Raw genomic sequence first — 19,463 nt, 5'->3', positions numbered from 1 at the left:
CTGGGGACTGAGGACTACCTCCACCTCAAATTAAAACCATATTATGACTGTACACTAATCTGGTACAAAGCACTCGTGCATTGCTTGGTTATCATCTCTCTTTAAATTGTGGTTATTTCAGTATTTATCCTGGTTCCTGTTTTCTGCGTGGAGGCCAAAACTTATAGGCGATCCTTGAATATAAGTAATGAGCAGTGAGTTTTAAAACATAATCCTGAAAAAGCCTGGTTTGATATTGGTGAAATCTGACTGCTCAATTATGTGTTTTATAAGGAAATTATGTATCTTCCTAGTGTGTTTCTTTCTCTAGTTTCCCCGGCAGCAATCACTTTCAAAAAGGCCCCGAGGAGTGCAGGGACGGTGCTCCTGTTTTCCTAAATGAAGCATTTGTTTTAAGAAACAAGATTTTAACAGGGAAATATATCATGAAGGTGCTGAGCATCAGTGTGTGGCCGAGCTCCTGCCTGCCCCTCCTCAGCATCACCCCTTCCCTTCAGGAGCAGCGTGTGGAGGGTCTGTCTGTCTGTCTAAATCTTTGCCCCGCACTGTATGATGGTTTCCTACACGAGATGGCGCTCTTTGTCTTTCAATAAAGCAAAATGCAATTATTAATATTTTTTAATTCCCCCCCTCCCGCCGCTCTTCCCCCCCCTCAGCCCTGCCTGACCCCTTGGTCCCAAGGATGCTCTTGGGCTGAGGATGGGAACCAGGAGCAGTTCTAATCCCAGAGGTTTCCAACCACACGTGAAAGGCTGGAGGGACAGATAGAAAAGTGTGTGAAAACACCCTACCACCTCCAACTCATTAAAAGAGAGGCTGCTAATTGATTTTTTCACCTTAATTTAAGACTCCTGTGATACAGCCTTGTCCTCGAAGCCCAGCTCAGATGCTTCGCCCTGTCCTTGCCCTGCCCTAGCAGGCCTGTGTGTCCCAAACCCAGGGGCCAAGACCCCATGGCTGCCCCCAGGTTGGGGTGGGGGTCCTGGTCTCCTTTTGAGCCCAAGGCCTGGGCCAGGCCCCCCTTTTTTGCCTGCCATAAGGGGTTCCTGGCCTCCTTCCTGGAAGCGAGGGTGGCTTGGGAGGGAAATGTGATAGGGGAACTGATGGTGCCCTTTGCCAGCCGGCATTAAAAATTCATGTGTGTGATGGGTTCTTCCAAATAAGTCCAGGAAGGGTGAGTTCCTGCCTCCTGGGACCTGCTGGTAAGCACTGGGGCTGCCTGCCCTCCCCAGCCCCCAACCAGCATCCCCCCTGGGGGACCGGGTACCACCAGGACCCCAGTATCTGAGTGCCTGGTGCTGGGGCTCCGCTTCCTCGGCGGCACGGGGTGCAGACCATCTATGTGTACTGGGATGAGGGGTACCTCCTGTGTGGGGGAAACTGGGTGTCCTATAGGCTGATGGGGGTGGCTGGTATGTGTTGCGGGGTGACCTAGAGGGGAGGGATGGGGGGTACCTGGAGAAGGGTGGGGAACAGGGAGCCCTGGTGGGAAGGGGTGCGGAGTCCTTGCTGGGGAGGGATGCGGGAGACCAAGAGGGGTGGGATGTGGGGTGCCCCAGCGGGGACGTAGGTGGGATGTCCTGGTAGGGAGAGATGGAGGGTGGCACGTAGGGTGCCCTGGCAAGGACAGAGGTCGGGTGCTATACGGAAGGGGGGTACCCGAGAGGGACTGGGGTGCTGAGGAGGGGAGCAATGAGGGGTAAGGCGGTAGTGTGGGATGTGGGGTGACCCGGAGGGGGGGGAATAGATGCTGAGCTCCCGGCAGGGAGGGTCGGGCGGGGCCGGGGGCGGCTCCACGTGGCTCATTAGCAGAAGGCAATTTAATATTTATGAATTGCTCTTGTTTGAATCCCAAGTCTTCGGCTCCAGTTACAAGGAGCTGCGTCACCCTCCGATCACATGGTAATTGTTGCTATTTCCAGGATCCCAGCCTCGCAGAGTGGCACAAAAGCTCTTTCCCCTTTTCTTGTCTTTCTTTTTTATTTCTTTTTTTCCTTCTTGTCCCTCCCGTTTCCCCTTCTTTCTTTCTCTTTTTGAGGGTGGCTTGTTCCTCCCTCCCGGTTTCCCCGCTCCCCGGCAGCCGGCGGAGCGCCGGGCAGCGTTTGGGGATGCCGGGGCCGCTGCCCTGACCCGGGGCGGGCAGGAGCCGCCTCCCCCCAAACCCGCCCCGCTCCCGGCGAAGCGGATCCGGCCGCTGCTCTCCATGAGATCTGCCCGCCCCGACCCGGGACCGGCTCGGCGCTAGCACCCACGGAGTGTGTGTGTTTGGGGGGGTGTACCCCCCAAAATGACGGAGCTGGAAGGAGACTTCACGAAGCTGCTGCTGCTGAAGGAGGAGCGGATCAAGGAGCTGGAGCGGCGCTTGGGGGAGAAGGACGAGGAGATCCAGGAACTGCGCCGGCGGCTGCACAAATGCCAGTCCGTGCTGCCGGCCCCCAGCCCGCACATCGGGCCCCGCACCACCCGCGCTCAGGGCATCTCGGCCGAGCCGCAGACCTACCGCTCCTTCCACGACCTCCGCCAGGCTTTCCGCAAGTTCACCAAGGCCGAAAGGTAGGGACGGGCAACCCCTAACCCCCCCCAGAAGCCCTTCCCCAGTCGGGAGGCGGTGGGACTCCGCGCACCCCCCCCCTCCGACCCGCATCGGTCCCCGGAGAAGTGGCATCGATCGTACCCGGGGGGGGCTGGAGGAAGCGGCGGGTGCATTAGGGGCTCTCAGCCGCCGGGAAAAAGCCCTGCAGGGGATCGGATAACCCATTACCGGCCGCCTCCCCCCATTCCCTTCCCCGCTCCGGCTCCCCGGGGGAAGGAGGCCGGGGGGGGGCGGCCGCCGTGCCTCCCCCGGTCCTTGGGAAAAAGTTTGCAGCGGAGCAGGGGAAGTTGTTTGGCCGCTGCCCGAGAGCCAGCCCGGGCAGGGAGCCCTTCCCCGGGGCAGGTACTCACCCCTCCGTTCCTGACCCCATCCTCCTAACGGGCTCGCCCAAAATTAAAGCCCACGCTCCTCCACCCGTGGGCTTTTGCACCGGTGCTTTGCCTCTGGTTAGCCCCCTGTGCCGGTGTCAGGCACCCACGGAGAGGGTTGGTATTTTTTGGGGGAGGGGGGCTGCATCACTCCATCTGGGGGCTCAGGCAGTTTCAAGCGCATGACCCTCTTGCCTTAATACCCCGTGTGAAAACGGGGGAGTGCGGCGCTGCCTCAGTCCCCGGGGGGATCCCCGGTGTGACGGGGAAGTTGCTGTGGGAGCCGGCGAGTTCTGTGGGACTGCAGCGCGCGGGACCCCACGTCACCCTCCTTTCGGCAGACGCCGTCGCCAGCCCTCGCCGAGTAAGAGACGGTCTGATTTGTTCCACGCATAGCAATTTATTTCAGCAAAATCATTCATTACAGTATTTCTCATAGCCAGGTGTATTTGGGTGTGGATCCACGCGGTTCTCCTCGATCTTCTCACAAGATGTACCTTGCCGTCACCCAGACTGAACTCCTGCCTTTTCCTCCATAGTTGTCCCCTGCCCTTTGTTAACGAGACTATTACTCATTTAAAGATAAACGAGGAACACTTGGCTTTGGGCTTTTTAAAAAATTACTATTATTTTTCCTGACTCTACGGGGGGATTTAATAAAACAAACCGCTACGCCCAGGGAGGTGCGTGACTGCTGGCCACGCAAGCAGAGCGTGTCAGTCCGTCCTTCCCCAGGTCAGTGCATCCCTTTGCACACCCTGCCCAAAGAGGAGACTGCGTACTGCAGCCAGAGAAGAAACCCAGGTCCAACTTTTTCCTTTGGCGTTGCTTTTTTTGAAGGCTGTGATCGTCCCAAGCCTCGACTACCACAGGGAAAGGTGACAGCAGCCTGGTACCTGTGGTAATGGCAGGGACCCTGGTGCCCACCTCTGTGTAATAGCTCATTTAGAAATTATTAAACCTGCTCATAGCTCTAGCGAGGTTTAATCCTCACCTGAGACTTTCCTCTGCTGTTCCCAGCTTGGGCTGCCAGGCCGGCACCAGAAAACGCTGCGTCTGGGTGATGTTGTGAAGGTCATTTGCCCCGTCCTGCAGCGTTGCCATCACCCAGAGATGATGTTTCAGCGTGCAGGGAAAACTCGGTGGGACTTGTGGGCATTTTCCCTCACCCTCCGGGCTGGCACTTCATCCCCCGGCATCTTCCCATACCTCGGTTTCGCTCGTGGTAGCCATGACAATGGTAACCAAGCCAGTTTGGGATTGCTTTCAGGTTTTAATTAAGGTCCGCTTAATTATTCTCTCTTCTCATCGCTGGAAAAGCAATGGGCAGCTGCACGGTGTATGGAACATGCTGCGCCTGCAACCTGCCTTTTTTCCCCCTTATTGCCCCCAGATTAATACCCATCGGTGGGTTAAATAAACGCGTGTTTTCTCTGGCGGCGTCTCGCCCGTCGATGCAGTTCCAGGTTGCTGCTACGGCATCCTGGGCACTGGGGGCAAAGGGCTTTGCTGCAGTCGGTCTCTGCCAAGAGGATGATGATGTTTCCCAGTTTTCGATGCCGACCAGAGGTCCAAGTGGGTGTCTGGTGCCAGCTCCCTTTAATGTCTCTGTGGGTTTCTCTGGCTTTTGCATCTAAAAACTGCTGACAGTGTTTTGGCCTATTTATTTATGGGGGTAACTTATAGACATGTAACAGTCTCCTGCCTGTGTTTTAGCAACGGCAGCTGATAGCATCATCTAAACCGTTCATTCCGCAAGTTTTCAGGTCCCTGAGAGGTTGGACACAGGTAAAGCCTCTTTTCTAAAACCCAGAGACAACTTCCATACCATAAACCCCCCAATATGATGTGTAGGCCTGTTTGGTTTGTGCGTTGATTTCAAGTTAATGCCGGTAGAAACATTTTTATCCAGGTCCGGGATCAACCTTCAAATGCTTTTTCATCTCTGAGGATAAAGATATAGCTATTGACTGTGTAATTAATTTTATTTAGGGCAAGCATATCTGTAATATACACTGACATTTAAAGCTCTCAAGAAGTTGAAACTAGTAAACGGGACGATAGAAACTCAAGAACTAGTTAAATTCCAGCTGAAAGCAGAAAATAGAGTTTGTCTCTGGCAATACATTGTGCCTCTTGTAACCCATTCCTGTAATGTGTAGCAGGGTCAAAGTTGTAAAGACTTGCAAAGACCCAAAGAAAACAGAAAGGTATTGAAAGACTTGTTATCTTTTTGTCTGGAAGTGTGGGGTTTATGCCATTATTCCTTCCAATAACTTAGTTGTATAGATTTTAATGGAAGAAAGCATTTCTGCATAGATGGTCAGGTGTAGAGATATAAATCAGATTTTCTTTCAAAATAGTCAGGACGCTGCTACTTTCTATGTCTGTTTTTCAAGATATTATTCTTCCCTGTTGTTTTCTCGATCTGTTCTTGCTAGTGGAGATCTGTGTTGAGGAAAGGGACGCACTTCTTGTAAATGACTTGTTATTTTATGTTCGTTCAGTGAGTTTTTATTCACTTGTACCTAAACCCAGTAAGCCTTTTGGATCACACATGGATTCGATGCTGTCTGATGCAGTAGCTGGCAGTTGCTTATTGCAGTACAAAGAACGAAAAACAATTTGTTATCGTTTTTTTTCCTAGCACGGTAAGAGCCATCCGCGGCGTGACTGGATGATACAGCAATCGAGGCCCTTTGCTAATGCCTCGGAAAGTGGTTCCTAGGAAGTGATCCCCAGTTGCTAAGCAAAGGCCCTGCCACGGCGCGAGCCCTGTAAATGATAAATGATGCAAAAAGTAAATGCCAAGGTGTACTCAAAGCACTTGGCTAGGACTAACAGCCAGATAACGACCGCCGGGATTTTCAAAACGGCCTCATTCCTGCAGCGAGGTGCTTTTTGAAAAGTCGAGGGGTGCTAATCTGCAGGTTTTCAGCATCCGAAGATGCTTTGTGCCACGTGAATGATTGATGTGAGCCATAATCCCCGTCTTTTAAATCATCCTCTCGGTAAATTCCAGCAACTGCATTCTTTAATTCAGAGGTGCAATACCTAATTCCAGCTCAATCCTGTTTATTGGGGTCGACAAGCTGTATTTGAACTATGGTGACACTAAATTACTTTGGAAACAGTTAAATGTTTTGAAACAGTGACTAAATCTTTGCCGGTATTAATGTGCCAGAGCCACGACTAAAAGGCAGTCACAGCCTTACAAGCAATTACATTTTCTGTGTGTGATTATATCCTCAACTTTGCAAATTTGGTTTGGACCATCCTGTCTCTGTGTTTTTCCGCATCAGTTTGTATCTGGCACGGTGCTATAGATTCAGTCTCAGCATCACTTAAGAGAAGTGATGACCTTCCCCACCCTGTTCCCAATAACTTACCCACTCTTCCTCACTGCACCAGCTAACTTTGTCCACAACTTTTTAACGGGATTTCCCCTCTTTTACTTTATTTTGGGAAGTATTTGCCACAAGATGGCAGTGGGGTCTAACGTTTAAGGCGAGGTATTGGGGTGTATTGTGGTTTCAGCTTCCCAGCCCTGGCCCAGTCATCCTGCAGATGGTTTTTCAGATGAAATCCCAGCATGAATCTATAATTTTCCCTAATTCCACCTTGTCTGAGGTGTTAGGGGGGTTGTGCTGGGAGCTGTTCACCCGTGGTGTTTAAACTCAGTATTAAAGGCTTCAGGTGGTCTATATGGTACTGTGGATGGAGGATCGGAGTGGATGCTCTCAACTTTATATAGCTCCTGGCTCCAACACTTGTGATAAGCTGGTGTTTGATGATGGCAGGATCAACCCATCTCATGGCTGCCAAAGCTGGGCTTTGGGTACCGCTCAGGCCAGGACTGACCGCACGGAGGGTAAAAACCAGGCAATGCAGGAGCTTTCTAGTCCAAAACTCAAGGCCAGGTTGTCCTTAAAGCTGGACCAGGCTGCTTGGGTTGCACCAGCCTAAAGCAAAGGGATCCCCTGCATGATCTTCTGTTTCTTTATCACTTATCCTTCCCCATAACTCCGCTGTGGCTTACAGCTCACCTGCTGTGGCTATCTCCATCACCCCCGGAGCTGGGGAGGGCTGGGCTGTTGATGGCTTCACCCATGCTTTGTTCCAACCACCCCAAGCATGGCAGGAGAGTGTTTCTCCCTCCTTGGGGCAGCCGGGGCTGTGCCCTTCCTCCCCCAGCCCTCTTTCTGGGAACTCAGCTCCCAGCCGGGTGGCTGAGTTGCATTAATTTAGACATGATCTCATCATCTGCCAGCCGCTAAAGCAATATCGATCCTGCACTTGGCCTCCATGTGAATAACAACCCAACTGCTTCCCTGGTACCTGTAACCGCTGTCCCTCGAGGCCTTGGGAGGCTGGAAAATGAGCATCTGCTTTATTTTTTGACTATTGGGGGGCAAATACATAACCTGCTGCAAATGCGTAACACTTCAGTTAAGCTAAGGACAGCCTTTGAGCTAAGGGAAGGACATTTTGGGACCACAACTCATCTAATATTTGATACCGCTAAGCAGCTATGCCTTAAATAGTTTAAACAGGCAGGTTTTGCTATCTCTGAGTCCTCTGTGTGTCTGCTATTTCTCTTCAGCAATATCTCTGTAAGAATCAGCATCACTTTCCAAAGCTCAGAGGAATGGTACGGGGGACCACAGTAATTTTGACATTAGTTACTACCCTAAAAATGCCTCTGTTCCCTCACTTACCCATCACTGATCGGCTCCCATCTGCTCCCGGCGCGCCGCGACAGTGCATTCCTTGGATGCTTTGTTCCTGGGCAATTGACACCAAAGCTTGCAACGATTTTATTAGGTTCAGTTATATTGACATAGGAGGAATTAATGCTGCTCGTGTTGCTTGTAGTGTCAGTAGCGTGTCGCTGACCCAAAGAGAGGAAAGTATGAAGGAGGGAAGTTTGACCGGGTGCTGTTTAACTTTGGGGAGAGCCAGAAAATATTGTAATGGGAGCTGGAGTCTTTGCTTGGTCAATCTCCTCTCAAATTATTTGGATGGAGCAACTCAGTCTATGGCATGAAGCAGTGAAGGATAGCAAGTGAAGTCTTGGAGACGAGCGGGTTGTTGCACACCGTAGGAAGAGGTATGGTACGGGTCATCGGGTCCCTTGAGAGGGCTGAGGTCAGTAAAATAAGCGGAAGGATTTGAGAGAGGAACAAACGGTTATGGTTGATCAATTGAAACCATTTCCCTTCTTTTAATTTTTAATGGGCTGAAGTTACCGCTCCCCCCTCCCCAGGCATTGCTTTCCTTTGGCTCACAGGAGACCTGAAAAGTGAGCCACAACGCAGGGAAATCACGCTCCCAAAGGGCATCGGATGGCACCTCTCTGCCGGCTATGGCTAGGCGTCCGTCTGTCTGTCACCAGCAGCCCTGGCGACCGACAACGCCTTTTCCATCATATCTGGCGCTTCCTTGCGGGCAGAACAGCATCACCGCTACAGCAGCACAGCAAAAGCAGCTAAATCGAGCTTTGCCTTCCACCTCCTGCAAAAATAATATCAAAGATGTATTTAGCTATAAATGTAAAAAAAAATAGATTATTTTATATGACCCCTGGCTCTTGTGAAAAAGGGCAGGTAAGATGGCAGAACTAAAAGTTTTCCAAGTGGTTTTTAATGAACACTTGAAATATTTAGTTTCACTATTTATTGCTTTGTTTTGCACCGAGGAAAGCCTACAACACTGTGACGCGATGTCCCAAACCTGACTGTCACTGTCACAGCTAATGGCTCATGCATCACCTGCTGGGTCTCAGCACCCTGGGACTGACCCATGCTGGGCAGGGGGTGACTACCTGGTCCCGGGGGGCAGGATCAGGCCCGGGACAGGCAGGGGATGAGCTGCCACTGCCCGTCCCCAGCTGACACAGAGTTGTTCCCAGCGGCGTCATTGCAAATTCTTCCTTCTGCCTATTTTTAAATGCTTCAAGTCATGAGGCTTTTGGTGCCTCCCTTGGGGGACTAAACCGCAGGCAGACAGATTTTCAGGCAGCTGCCAGATTACCGTATAACGCACCTTCTGCTTGCCCAGAGCTTGCCTGCTTTGGTTACGAATCCCTGAAAATGGGATTAAATGTAAGCTTTAAACCTATAGCTGCGCTCCCAGGCAAGGTCATGATAAACTGCTTTTCTCTCTCAGATCTTTGACATGAGTTTATTTTTAAGAAAGAATATGAAAGGGAGACGGGATCTAGCAAATGTGTTGCTTTATTTTTTCGCAGCAGCTTGCAGACTTTGCTTGGTTTGGAGGAGAAAAAGGGTCCCGTGTCTCACTTGCCGCTGCATTTTTAAAAGCAGCATGTAGATGTGGGCATATATGGTATTGTAAACTGCTTGGCCACAGTCGCTCTTTATTTGGCTGCTTTTTAATCACAGCAAGTGTCATTTTTGTCAGAACTGTACCATGGAAAAGGTAATTCTCTAGCGAAAATCCCCCAGGCGGTGAAGTGTATCAAGTAAAATGAGATAGAAAGGACTAAGATAAGACTGCGAGTCCCTCTTTGCAGCTTTATTAATGAGAAACTTTGGGGGAAAAGCCTTCCCAAGATATCCATTTGGTTGCCTGTGGAGTTGATGCAGGTCCTGGAAAATATCTAACAGAGCTTGGCAAAGGTCTCCTTAAAGAGCTTTACCCTCTGCCACGACCTCCCGGCTGGAAAAGATGAGGACTGCTGTTTTTTTTATAGGGTTTTTCTACGTTTTGCTCATGGATGTTCTTTGAGCATATTTGTTCCATTAGTAATAAACCCCTGTAGTCACACAGGAAGCTTGTGTTCATGAAGGAGATGCTAAAAAAGCTGGAGGGAGGAAGGCCGAGCTCAGGACCACACACATGGTAGGAGCTAGGATGCTCCGGACTGAACCACAGGGATCTGCAAGCACAAATGGTGATGCTTATATTTTTGGATCGAATTCACGTCTGGGGCAAAGCCCAAGCTTTGTGCAAAAAAGGAGGGGGAGCAACCTCTCCAGTAGTGGAACCAAATCTCTTGGCTATGTCCAGTGGGGTATCGAGAGGTGGAAAGAGCAGGTGGTGGTCAAATACCTGAGTAAGAAAAGGACTTTGTGAGTCAGTGCCCAAACCTGTCCTGCCGATGCTGTGGCTTGTGGGCTCTTCATCCTCAGGGACTGCCCCAACTCGCCTGCACACAGGCCCAAGCAACCTGCTGTAGCTGTAATGCTGGCTGTGCCGAGAGCAGACCAGACACCCTCCAAACCAAATCTTCCTGGGGTTCCTGAGATGCCAGTGGCTTAGTGCTCCTGAGCGATGAGCTCTTTGAAGTCAAATCCGCCAGGAAGGTGGTTGTGGCTGTAGCCAGACCTCATAGCAAGAGGGTCAACCAAAGCTTTGGTGGTTTGGGAGAGCAGAGATGCCACGCAGCCAGGGAGGGACAATCCTGGATTCGGCTCAGGCTTGAGTGCCATCCTGGCGAGCCTGTGACCAGGACTAGGGCTGCTGTCCCCCACTGACCTCCTGCTTCACTGCCTCCAGCAGCTTCAGTTTTGATTGCTGCTTGATGATTAGATTAACGAGATCTGCTTCATTATCAAATGGCTTCCTCTCTTCTCAGGTAGAAGTTTGAATAAATCCCCAAAAACTTGTGTCAAGGGAAGATGTTTCCCTGTAGCACACATGAACTGATTTAAACAATGTTGGGCTAAATAAAAATGCTCATTTGAATCCTTCTCTGGTGTTGAGCCTAGCTGATAAAGACACCTGTTGGTCTTGCAGGTGCCTTTGGCAATGCTCTCCAAAGCATTTGATTCCAGTGTAACAGAGCAGGTATAACTTTTCATTTAGTTTAAATGTCAGTTAGAACAGGAAATTACGTATAGGCCTAAAATACAGCCGATGGCTTTCCTGAAAGTTGATGAGCTGTGAAGGACAAGTCAAAGCAGCTTCGTGTTGCTTTTCCCCTCCCAAGAGATGCTGCTGCATCTCTGAAAGAGTGAGGGTCCATTAAAATTGTCCATTAAAGATGTGAGGAGCGTGGTATACTGTTATATACACTGGAGCAGGACTGTCTGCTCTCTCCAGGGCTTGGAAACCTTTCTCTATTTACAGGGAGAGTATATCAAGTGGAGCTTTAATAGAGGCATCTCATGGATAACGCATACTGGTACAGCAGCAGGTGCATGTGATATTAAAGTCTTCCCGACCTGTGGTGATGTACAATTTGAGAGACAGTAGAAAACAAAAGCTGAAGATCTAACTAAACGTAAAGAAGGTTTAGCCTCCTGTTCGACTTAAATCGGTTTTATTTTGTACTCCTTTGGCATTGGCTTTCTTGGTGCATTTGTGGTTTTGAGAGTTATTGGTATGTAGAATGGTGTAAAACATAACACCTGTGATTTCCTTGTAGCAGTAAATTAAAATCTGCATGTGATATTGTCAGTATTTAATTTCTTAAACTCTTTAATGCTTTGTATCCTGAGGATTGGCCCAAGAGCCATGCTCTGTATTATTTATCCTGTGGCATCTGAAAATGGGAAGGATAACTGGGGATAATTTCTTGAGCAGGTAGTGTGCTGAGATCCCCCCAAAATATACCCAAATCCTCTGAGTGGCTTAACATGGTACCAAAATTGTGGTGTATAGTAGATGTCTTTGGAGTAATTATTAAGCTAAAACGCAACTTCAATAACTGGAATCAGTGGGTGTAGCAGAAAGGGGTTCCTTAAGAAACACATCCTGAAGGGCAGCTTCCAGCCGGGCTGTTTTTAATGGTTTGAAGGCATGTCAGAAGTTACTATGGTGCAGAGAAAGATGCGACGAGAGATATTTTGCTTTGAATAAGGCTGGTGGGGAGTTGCTACACTTAAAAATTTATCTAAAAAAAAAAAAAAATAGGAGTAAATACATCAAATTTCCCCTCTTGTTAAAGTCCATGGTTTTCCTGAAAGTCAAAAGAAAATAAAACTGTGCACTGGGGGGACTATTGTGGAAATACAGCAAACACGGAAAAGTTAGATTTGATGTAATTTGGAAAGGTGGCACTGTGAAAAGCCATGGAGGAGCAAACAGCTCTCAGATGCAAGAGGCTTGGGTGGGTAATTCTGCTTTATAAAATTGCTCTGCAATTATTAGAGGGTAGTTTTGTCCCACATCTGTAGGAACGTGCCCAGTATTTCGGGGCTGCCATGGACTTTAGTAAGGTTTGGTGGGAAGAAAACCTTTTATTTTTGCTGTCAGCAGGAAGCAGCTCCCAGCTAGGTTGGGATCGTTACTGCAGTCACAAGCAGAAGGAAACACAGACTGCAGTGTGGCAGAGAGTATTTTTGGTAAAATAACTGAAAAGTTGCTTTAGTCTGGCAGACACAGGGGAAAATGTTGGCAATAACAAGGCTGTGTCTCTAAGGGTACTCCGAGGCATTTTTGCTTTTCATCTCCCAGCACTTATCACTGGAGGGCAGTGGTGTCTGAGAAGATGACTGGAGGAAGAAAACCACAGATAAAGAACACGGCGTAGCTCCTGGGTGACTAATACAACACACGCTCGAGACATTGAGCGTGTCATTGGGGATTAGAGTAAGGATTTTATTATTTAAGGGTACTTTTTTGTCTTGCATTACTTTAAAGTCAGGTCTTGTAGCTGGGCGATGTTGGGTATGTTGTTCTGTCCCCATCACTGCACCGTGCAACACCACGCAGACCACATTGATGGTGCTGTGGACGATGGATTGCAACACACCCCTCTGCTTTGGTTTCCCTGCCTGGACACTCAGAGGGCTCATGTGGCCCAACCACATGAAAATAAGAAAAATGAAGCAATTTGTTAAATTTGTGTCACTTGGGTAGAAGGTGATAAGCATGGGCAAGTGGGATGAGCTTCCCTTGATGAGCCGCTGGAAGAGCAGCAAGCTGTATTTTGGCATCCTGAAATGAGCTGGACATGGGATGTCTCCAACCCACCCACATCCATTCAATGAAAGCGTTTCCTGGTGCAGCCCTAAAGTTGGCCAGACCGGGAGCCACCCAAGTATGAAGAAAGCAGAGACAACCTGGACATTTCTGTCCAACAGCTTCATTTCTGCACACAAAGTCTGAGCTTGTTCACTGTGGTCAAGGGAGAAGAAGTGCTGTCTTGGGGTAATTTGGCTGTGTGTATTCAGCATGGACCATATCTACAGGTTTCATCTCGGCAGCACGCCGTGAGCACTGGGATGTTTCGCTTTTCCGTGGGCTCTTTTAAACTTGTAGTGCAGGTGAAATATGTTGGGGTAACCCCAGCCTTAACCTTCAGAAACCAGGGCCACAAATGCCTCTTCACTGCTTGCAGCATCTCTGCAGAGGCAGAAGAAGCATGGAAATCACTTGCTGCACAGATCTGCCTTGCTTTCTGTTGCCACCTTGTGCAACTGTTCCCCCCCTTCTTTCTGCCAATCCTTTCCTATTCTGCTCACATGGAGGTGGTCCCTGAAGATCTGCAAGATGATGGAGTCTCCACCACTAGCAGCTCTACCAGTGTCATAGAGAAGGACCGAGAAGGTGGATGAAGAGCAGTATTTACACGCCGTTGCAGACAGTAGCTTGGCTGGTTTTAGATGATGGTCAGAGGGCAATGAGAAGTGTTGTTGTGTTGGTTTTTGTTTGGTTTTTTACTATAGAAAACAGAATTAGAGCTGAGGCAAGCGTGACAGTTTGGCTTTCTCAGTAAGGGGCTGAGGTCTGGGCAGCTGAGCCCAGCAAACTCAGTGCACCTGTATTTTGGGGGTGCTGCTTGCTGGGTGTGGCTCAGCCTCTGGTTAGGAAAATAATGAGCTATCTCATTAAGTCAGAGCTGAAATCAGTCTCATTTTTGGCTACAGGCAAAACTTGAAAAGCCAATTCAAGTGAAGTCCATGGGGAGCCAGGCATTATGATATCTGTATGAGAACTTCTGTGAGGATGGCTGGCCATATAATGGGCATTTGAAAACAACCAAACAGCAGTGTATTTCCCCCCCCCCCCCTTTTTTTACTCTCCCATTGTCTTTTATTAAAAAGAACAGAAGTCATCCTATACTTATCCAGAGACGATTTTAAATTTTCCTAAAAAAAGAGACCATTTTCCTATTCCTTAAATACTAAATTACTTTAGAAGGATGAGGGGAAAAAAAGTCTCGGACTTAAATTAAAAGTCTACTTTTTTTTTAAATTTTCCTGTAAAGATAATATTGGGCAAGATTTACCTGCAGACTTGCGCCCTATAGACACAAGCAGTTTACTAACCCACTTGTCTCTGTTCATGTTCCTTTCAAGACAAGAACTGGGTGTCAAACAATAGCATGAGATCTTTCCTTTACTAACATGTATTGGTTTATTTTGCAATTTGATCACTGATAGAATAAAGTTGTTTAGAAGAGGATAATGGGACAGTTACGTTCTCAAAAATAAGTGTCTCCTGTTTTAAGAGTCTCACCAGGGTCTTAATATTTACCTGGCAGAAATGCATTTTCCTTTGCTGTGGCATTGACCCTCTAGCAAGGAGCTGCAGCTGTGTGCAGAGCAGAAGAGCCCTTCTTTGCAACATGGTATTTGGTCCCAGCTACTGTAACCTACAATTAAGGAATTTTATTCCCAAGTCAGTATTGGAGCTCCTGAAAAAGTCCCCAGGAATAACCAGCTTTCTGCTGAATTGGACTTGACTGCTTACTTGGCCCATTACCCTCCACGCAGCTTGAATGGCTCTTATGTTATCAAATTCAATTTTCCTGCAAGGCGGTTTCTCCATGTAGGCTGTGTATTTACTGTGTTGATTGGGGGCAAATGGTGGAAAATTACCATTTATTTATTTATTAAATGCAGCATAACAGTATTAACATTTTGATGCTAAACAGGGGGAATCTTGGTGGTGATGCACATTTTGTCTCTCTGGAGACAAGGGACAAACATTGAGCACTTCAAGAATTGAGAAGTCTGAGGGTGGCAGATGGCAGCTAGCCAGGACTCACTTTGGTGTAGAAAAGAAGAAACAAGGAATAATCAAGCTCAGTGAAAGTGGGGAAAAAATACGTTTTATGATGCTGGGGTACATGGTTTGCTTAACCAGACATGATTTATGTGAATGTTTCCACCACAATGAGGAGCAGGATGGAAGATGCTACAATCTTGGAGAAATGGATCATTCCTTTTTGCTGCGTCTGCTTTTAGGTTACTGAATTTAGCTTTGCAAACAGGAAAAACTTGGATAAGTGCAATAGTGCCAGGTTACAGAGGATCTCCAGATCCATAAAAAGGACCCACTGGGAGGATGGGTGTGAAGACAGAGTTGTAGAGCTTGTGCAAAGGGAGAGCAGCAGCGGTGGTGGAGCACAGCAGCGATACGTGCGGGTAACGGAAGAGGATGGGGAATAAATACATGTACAATGATTGGATTCATTATGGCAAGTGTCAATAATGGTATATACATATGGGCAGTGGCTTGATGACTTGTCTCTTTCAGTAAATAGGAAAGCATCATCTTATTAAAAAATAATACATTGGTGTCAGGAAAGGAATTGAAATGAGGATGAGGCTCAGACCACAAAAAAGGACAAACAACGGCCATTCGTTGATGCAGTACAGCAAGACACCATTTCCATTTCAGATTAAATCTTCCATTTGACCTGGCGATATGACGGACGGATGGGCATGTGGCGCTCAGCTGGAGGCTGGTGTTTGACTAGGGGTACAGGGAGGTTTAGGTTTACCCTTTTTACAAAGTCTTGTGGCCGGTTCTGATGGCATTTCAGCCTGAATGGAAGGGAAAAAAATCCCAAGATCAGCTTCCATAGGGAAAATTTTCATAGAACACCACCACAGGTGCTAGAGTGTTTTTTGTAAGTAGATTTGAAAGTGCTTTCCTTTGGAAGTGAGTCTCTTTGCCCTCATTTTGCACATGGGAAACATGAAGAACTTACGCAGGGTGAGTGTACTGGCTAGTAGCAGGGTCAGGAGGAGACCTGAGGTATCAACCACATTTATGGCCATTGCTCAAAAATGGAGCATTCCCCCCGCCAGCTGGGAAAGCTGCATTTGCTCCATTTTGCCTCCTTTTTGTGTTTCCTGCTGCTAGCAACAGTGCATAGATTGCACTGGGATTGCAATCTTACTGGGATTGCACAGTAAGCTTCAAATCACCACCTGTTTCAAGTCTTTCCACGCAATTACTGATGCCCAGTTCTCCTTGCGTTTGGATGTTCGCAAGGTGACATCTATTCACGTATAAGCCCAGAAGAAAGGCTCCGTCTTGCTGTCTGGGCTCTGCAGAGGGGAGATGCGTCCCCTGTCACAGCTCACACCCCGGCACAGCAAGGAGTCGCGTCTTCGGGGAGCAGGTTGTGTGAATGCCTGGGTAGATGATACATGGGCCACCTTGTTGGCAACTTTATTTCTGTCTTAAGCTGCCTCTGTAGCTCAGAAAAGGACTATTGAATAGTAAAAAAAAAAAAAAAATTAAAAAAAAAAATCAAAACAGCATAAAAGGTTTTTGTTTGGAGGGTTTTTTTTCCCCCCATTGATTTTTCACGCTATTTTACGAAATTTGTGTCAAAGTAAAGGGTGAAATCTATATGTTCCCTTTCATTGCATAACATGTGGCTGGGGCTTTAAAATGGTGTTTTGGCAGTCAGGCTCTCCCTGCCAGGAGCACATTTCTTGCTTTGACCTGCAGTTTTATTATCAGGTGCCCGATTCAGGGAAAGGACTGGATTGCCTTTTTGGAAATGCAGAGCAGAGTGATTGGTCTCCCTTGCAGAAACCCTCACGTTTTGCATCTTCCCTTTCCTGTGTAATTCAGTCCTGGTGGAGCAGAGAGGGTTGAAGCAAAATTGAAATTTGTCCCTCCCCTCCACAGCATTAAAATGATAATTAAAGAAAAAAAAATTCAAAGCGAATGTTTTATCTTTTGGTGGGGAGTCGCTTGTGGCAGCTTCAACCAGAGGCTCGTTTCTGTCGGGAGGAGATAATGGAAAAAATGGGTTAAGCTGGTGTGAGTGCTATGGATATGAAATTTCTCACTCCATCAAACCATATGTTTTGGGGCAGAAGGGCAAAAATGCATGGGAAAGGGAAGTGGAAATGGTGTCACGGGTCAACTGAAGGCCAGTTTTATGGAAGTTTTGGTGCCTGATTAATCTTTTTTGACTCTGTGCAGTTAAATCTATCCTAAAGCATCAGTGAACATAATCAGCTCATTGCAGAGACTATTTGCATCCAGAAGATGCTGAATCACTTGTGTCTCTCCCACCCAGCTCCTTCTGCTGCAGCTTATTGTTAATTGTTAACTCTTGCGCCTTTTTGACTGGGTTGACCCATAACCTGTAGTTGCTACTCTGATATCAGAAAGCAGGTACAACTGATCTCCCTCTTTCATGTTGGGTTGGTTGACTTCTGTATTGGGGAGGCTGCTGCTTCTTTTTCTCTTTCATTCTGTTGCTAAATATTAAGTGGCTAAAAATCAACTCTCTTTAAAAGGCTTTAAATAGAATGTGAAAATACAGGGGGAAAAATTCATATGAATATATTGGTTAGTTGTCCACTGAAATTATGTCATTAATCTCCCCAACTAGTGTTTCTTTGATCACTCTTGCCCAAGCAAGCCTGTGAAACAGTCCATTTGAGTTTCCCTTGCCGCTCCCCCCCGCCACCAATGACTATTCTGCTGACCCCATTCTGGGTCTGTGATTCATTAGGAACTGGAAGCAGCAGTTATTTGCGTGGGCGTTGGATTTACTCGTCATGCAATCATTTTCACAGTGTGAGGCATAATACGGAGCTGATAAAGTCCGTACATCTGTATTCTGCGCGTGTTTCCGGGCTGAAAAGCCTGCAGGATGTTGGGCTGACAGCATTTGTAAACTCAATGCGTAACCTTGTTTTAGAGAAAGAGACTTTACAATTACATTTATATCCACTTTTGAGCCCTTTTAGCGTGCCTGAAAGATGTCAGATGGCAGAAGAATGAATGAAAATTACTTTAGTTTTCATAAGTGGGTATCTTATAAGGTCAGCAAGGCCAACTGTGCTTATCTAGCCTGATTTGCAGGAGATGGGCCATTAGCCTTTTTGGAGGTTTTGTTTTCAGTAGTGTATTTCTGTCTTAAAAAGAAAAAAAATCTTCTGATTGTGGTTTAAAAATTTGCTGGTGACTGAGAAAGCACCATGGTCCCTTGCAAACTGTTGAAAAGATTAATTGCCCTAATTGCTCTGCCTTAAATATTTGTTCCACATTTCAAGCCTGAATTCGTCCAACTTCATGGTCCTGCTGTTAAATCCTGCCTTCACTGTTTGCTGGATTAGCCATCCGTTCTCACGCTTCTTTTCCGACAGTAGCTCATTGCTTTTAACCTCCCCTCTGCTGAGATAAAAAACCCTGGAGGTGGAGACATGCTCAACGAGCTCAAGTTTGTAAGTCAGCCAGTTTACAGCAGCCTAATTACGTTACATGGCTGCAAATGCTTTTTCAACCCAATTTGCAGGCAGTTTAATAAAACTCGCTAAGTTCTTTTCATGAGATCTATTTTCCATAGAGCCATGTAGATTGGCATTCGTTATATTGCCTTAATTTCTTCAGCAATTAAATTGAGAATTGTACATCCCAAAGGATGTCCAGGATTGATGTCAAGCTGCCACAATTATCTGTGCAATTCCATTTACCTGCTAAAAACTTTCGTGGAGCGCTTGCTTTCCTTTGGCTCTCCAAAATGTTTTTCTTAGTATTTCAGAACTTGCTGAAGATCATCAGCAGAGAAAATTTAATGGCCCACCTTTTTTTGAAAATTTGAAAAGCCAGTGTATAAAGACCTGAGCCACTCTGTTTTCCAATATTTTAGCTGTCCCTAACGCATTCCACTCTGTGTTTTATCTGTTAAGACGCTGACCCATAAGATCATTTTTTTCAAGGGACTTGCCTGATAACAATATTTTGCCTTCCTAAGGAAGCTGTGACCATTGAGTTTACCATCCCAATCATGCAACTCTTCCTGCCTCCTTCAATTAATGTGAATTAAGTGGTATTTGGACAATTCTAGTGTTTATAGCCAGGCTGTGCTGCTGATGGGTAGGAGTCTTTTCTTTCTAGCCATAGTGTCTTGGCAAAGCTGTGCTAACACTTTGATTTTTATTATACAGAGGCCCTCCTTTCTTTCTCCTTTTATTTTAACACCTTTCTTCTTAGTCTAAGGTGTCTGGTCCTGAAAGCAAAGGCGGTCTTTCACTTGGAAACCATCAGGATTGCCACGGCTCTTTTGCAACAGATGGACTCGGGGTGGTTGAAGACATCTTCAGTGCTCTAGAGATGGGGCTACTGCTGGTGTATCCTATGTAGCTCCTGACATGCTAACCCATATATGTATACATAATATACGTAGCTCCTATATATATACTAGTACATGCTATGTAAGTCTTTAGGTATGTTATTTGCAGCTGCCGTGCTGAGAACATGAGGATGACTTCAAGCTTGTGTGATTTTTTTCTGTTCCTCTTCTCTCTGGTGGTCCCATCAGAAGTGTT

General features: G+C 47.2%; 1 protein-coding gene across 1 annotated transcript in view; it reads left to right on the top strand.

The window, feature by feature from the left end:
* Positions 1-2,048: 2,048 nt before the first annotated feature.
* PRKG1 (protein kinase cGMP-dependent 1) overlaps positions 2,049-19,463 on the top strand; it is a 525,032-nt gene continuing 507,617 nt past the window's right edge. The window contains exon 1 of the mRNA XM_075025451.1: positions 2,049-2,553. Coding sequence (XP_074881552.1) covers positions 2,288-2,553 — 266 coding nt within the window. The 5' untranslated portion in view covers positions 2,049-2,287. The remainder of the gene's footprint in view (positions 2,554-19,463) is intronic.

The sequence above is a fragment of the Buteo buteo genome, chromosome 4 (genome assembly GCF_964188355.1).
Source record: "Buteo buteo chromosome 4, bButBut1.hap1.1, whole genome shotgun sequence".
Taxonomy (NCBI): Eukaryota; Metazoa; Chordata; class Aves; order Accipitriformes; family Accipitridae; genus Buteo; species Buteo buteo.
The sequence above is the reverse complement of the archived record's forward strand: the minus strand, read 5'-3'. Positions and strand labels throughout refer to the sequence as shown.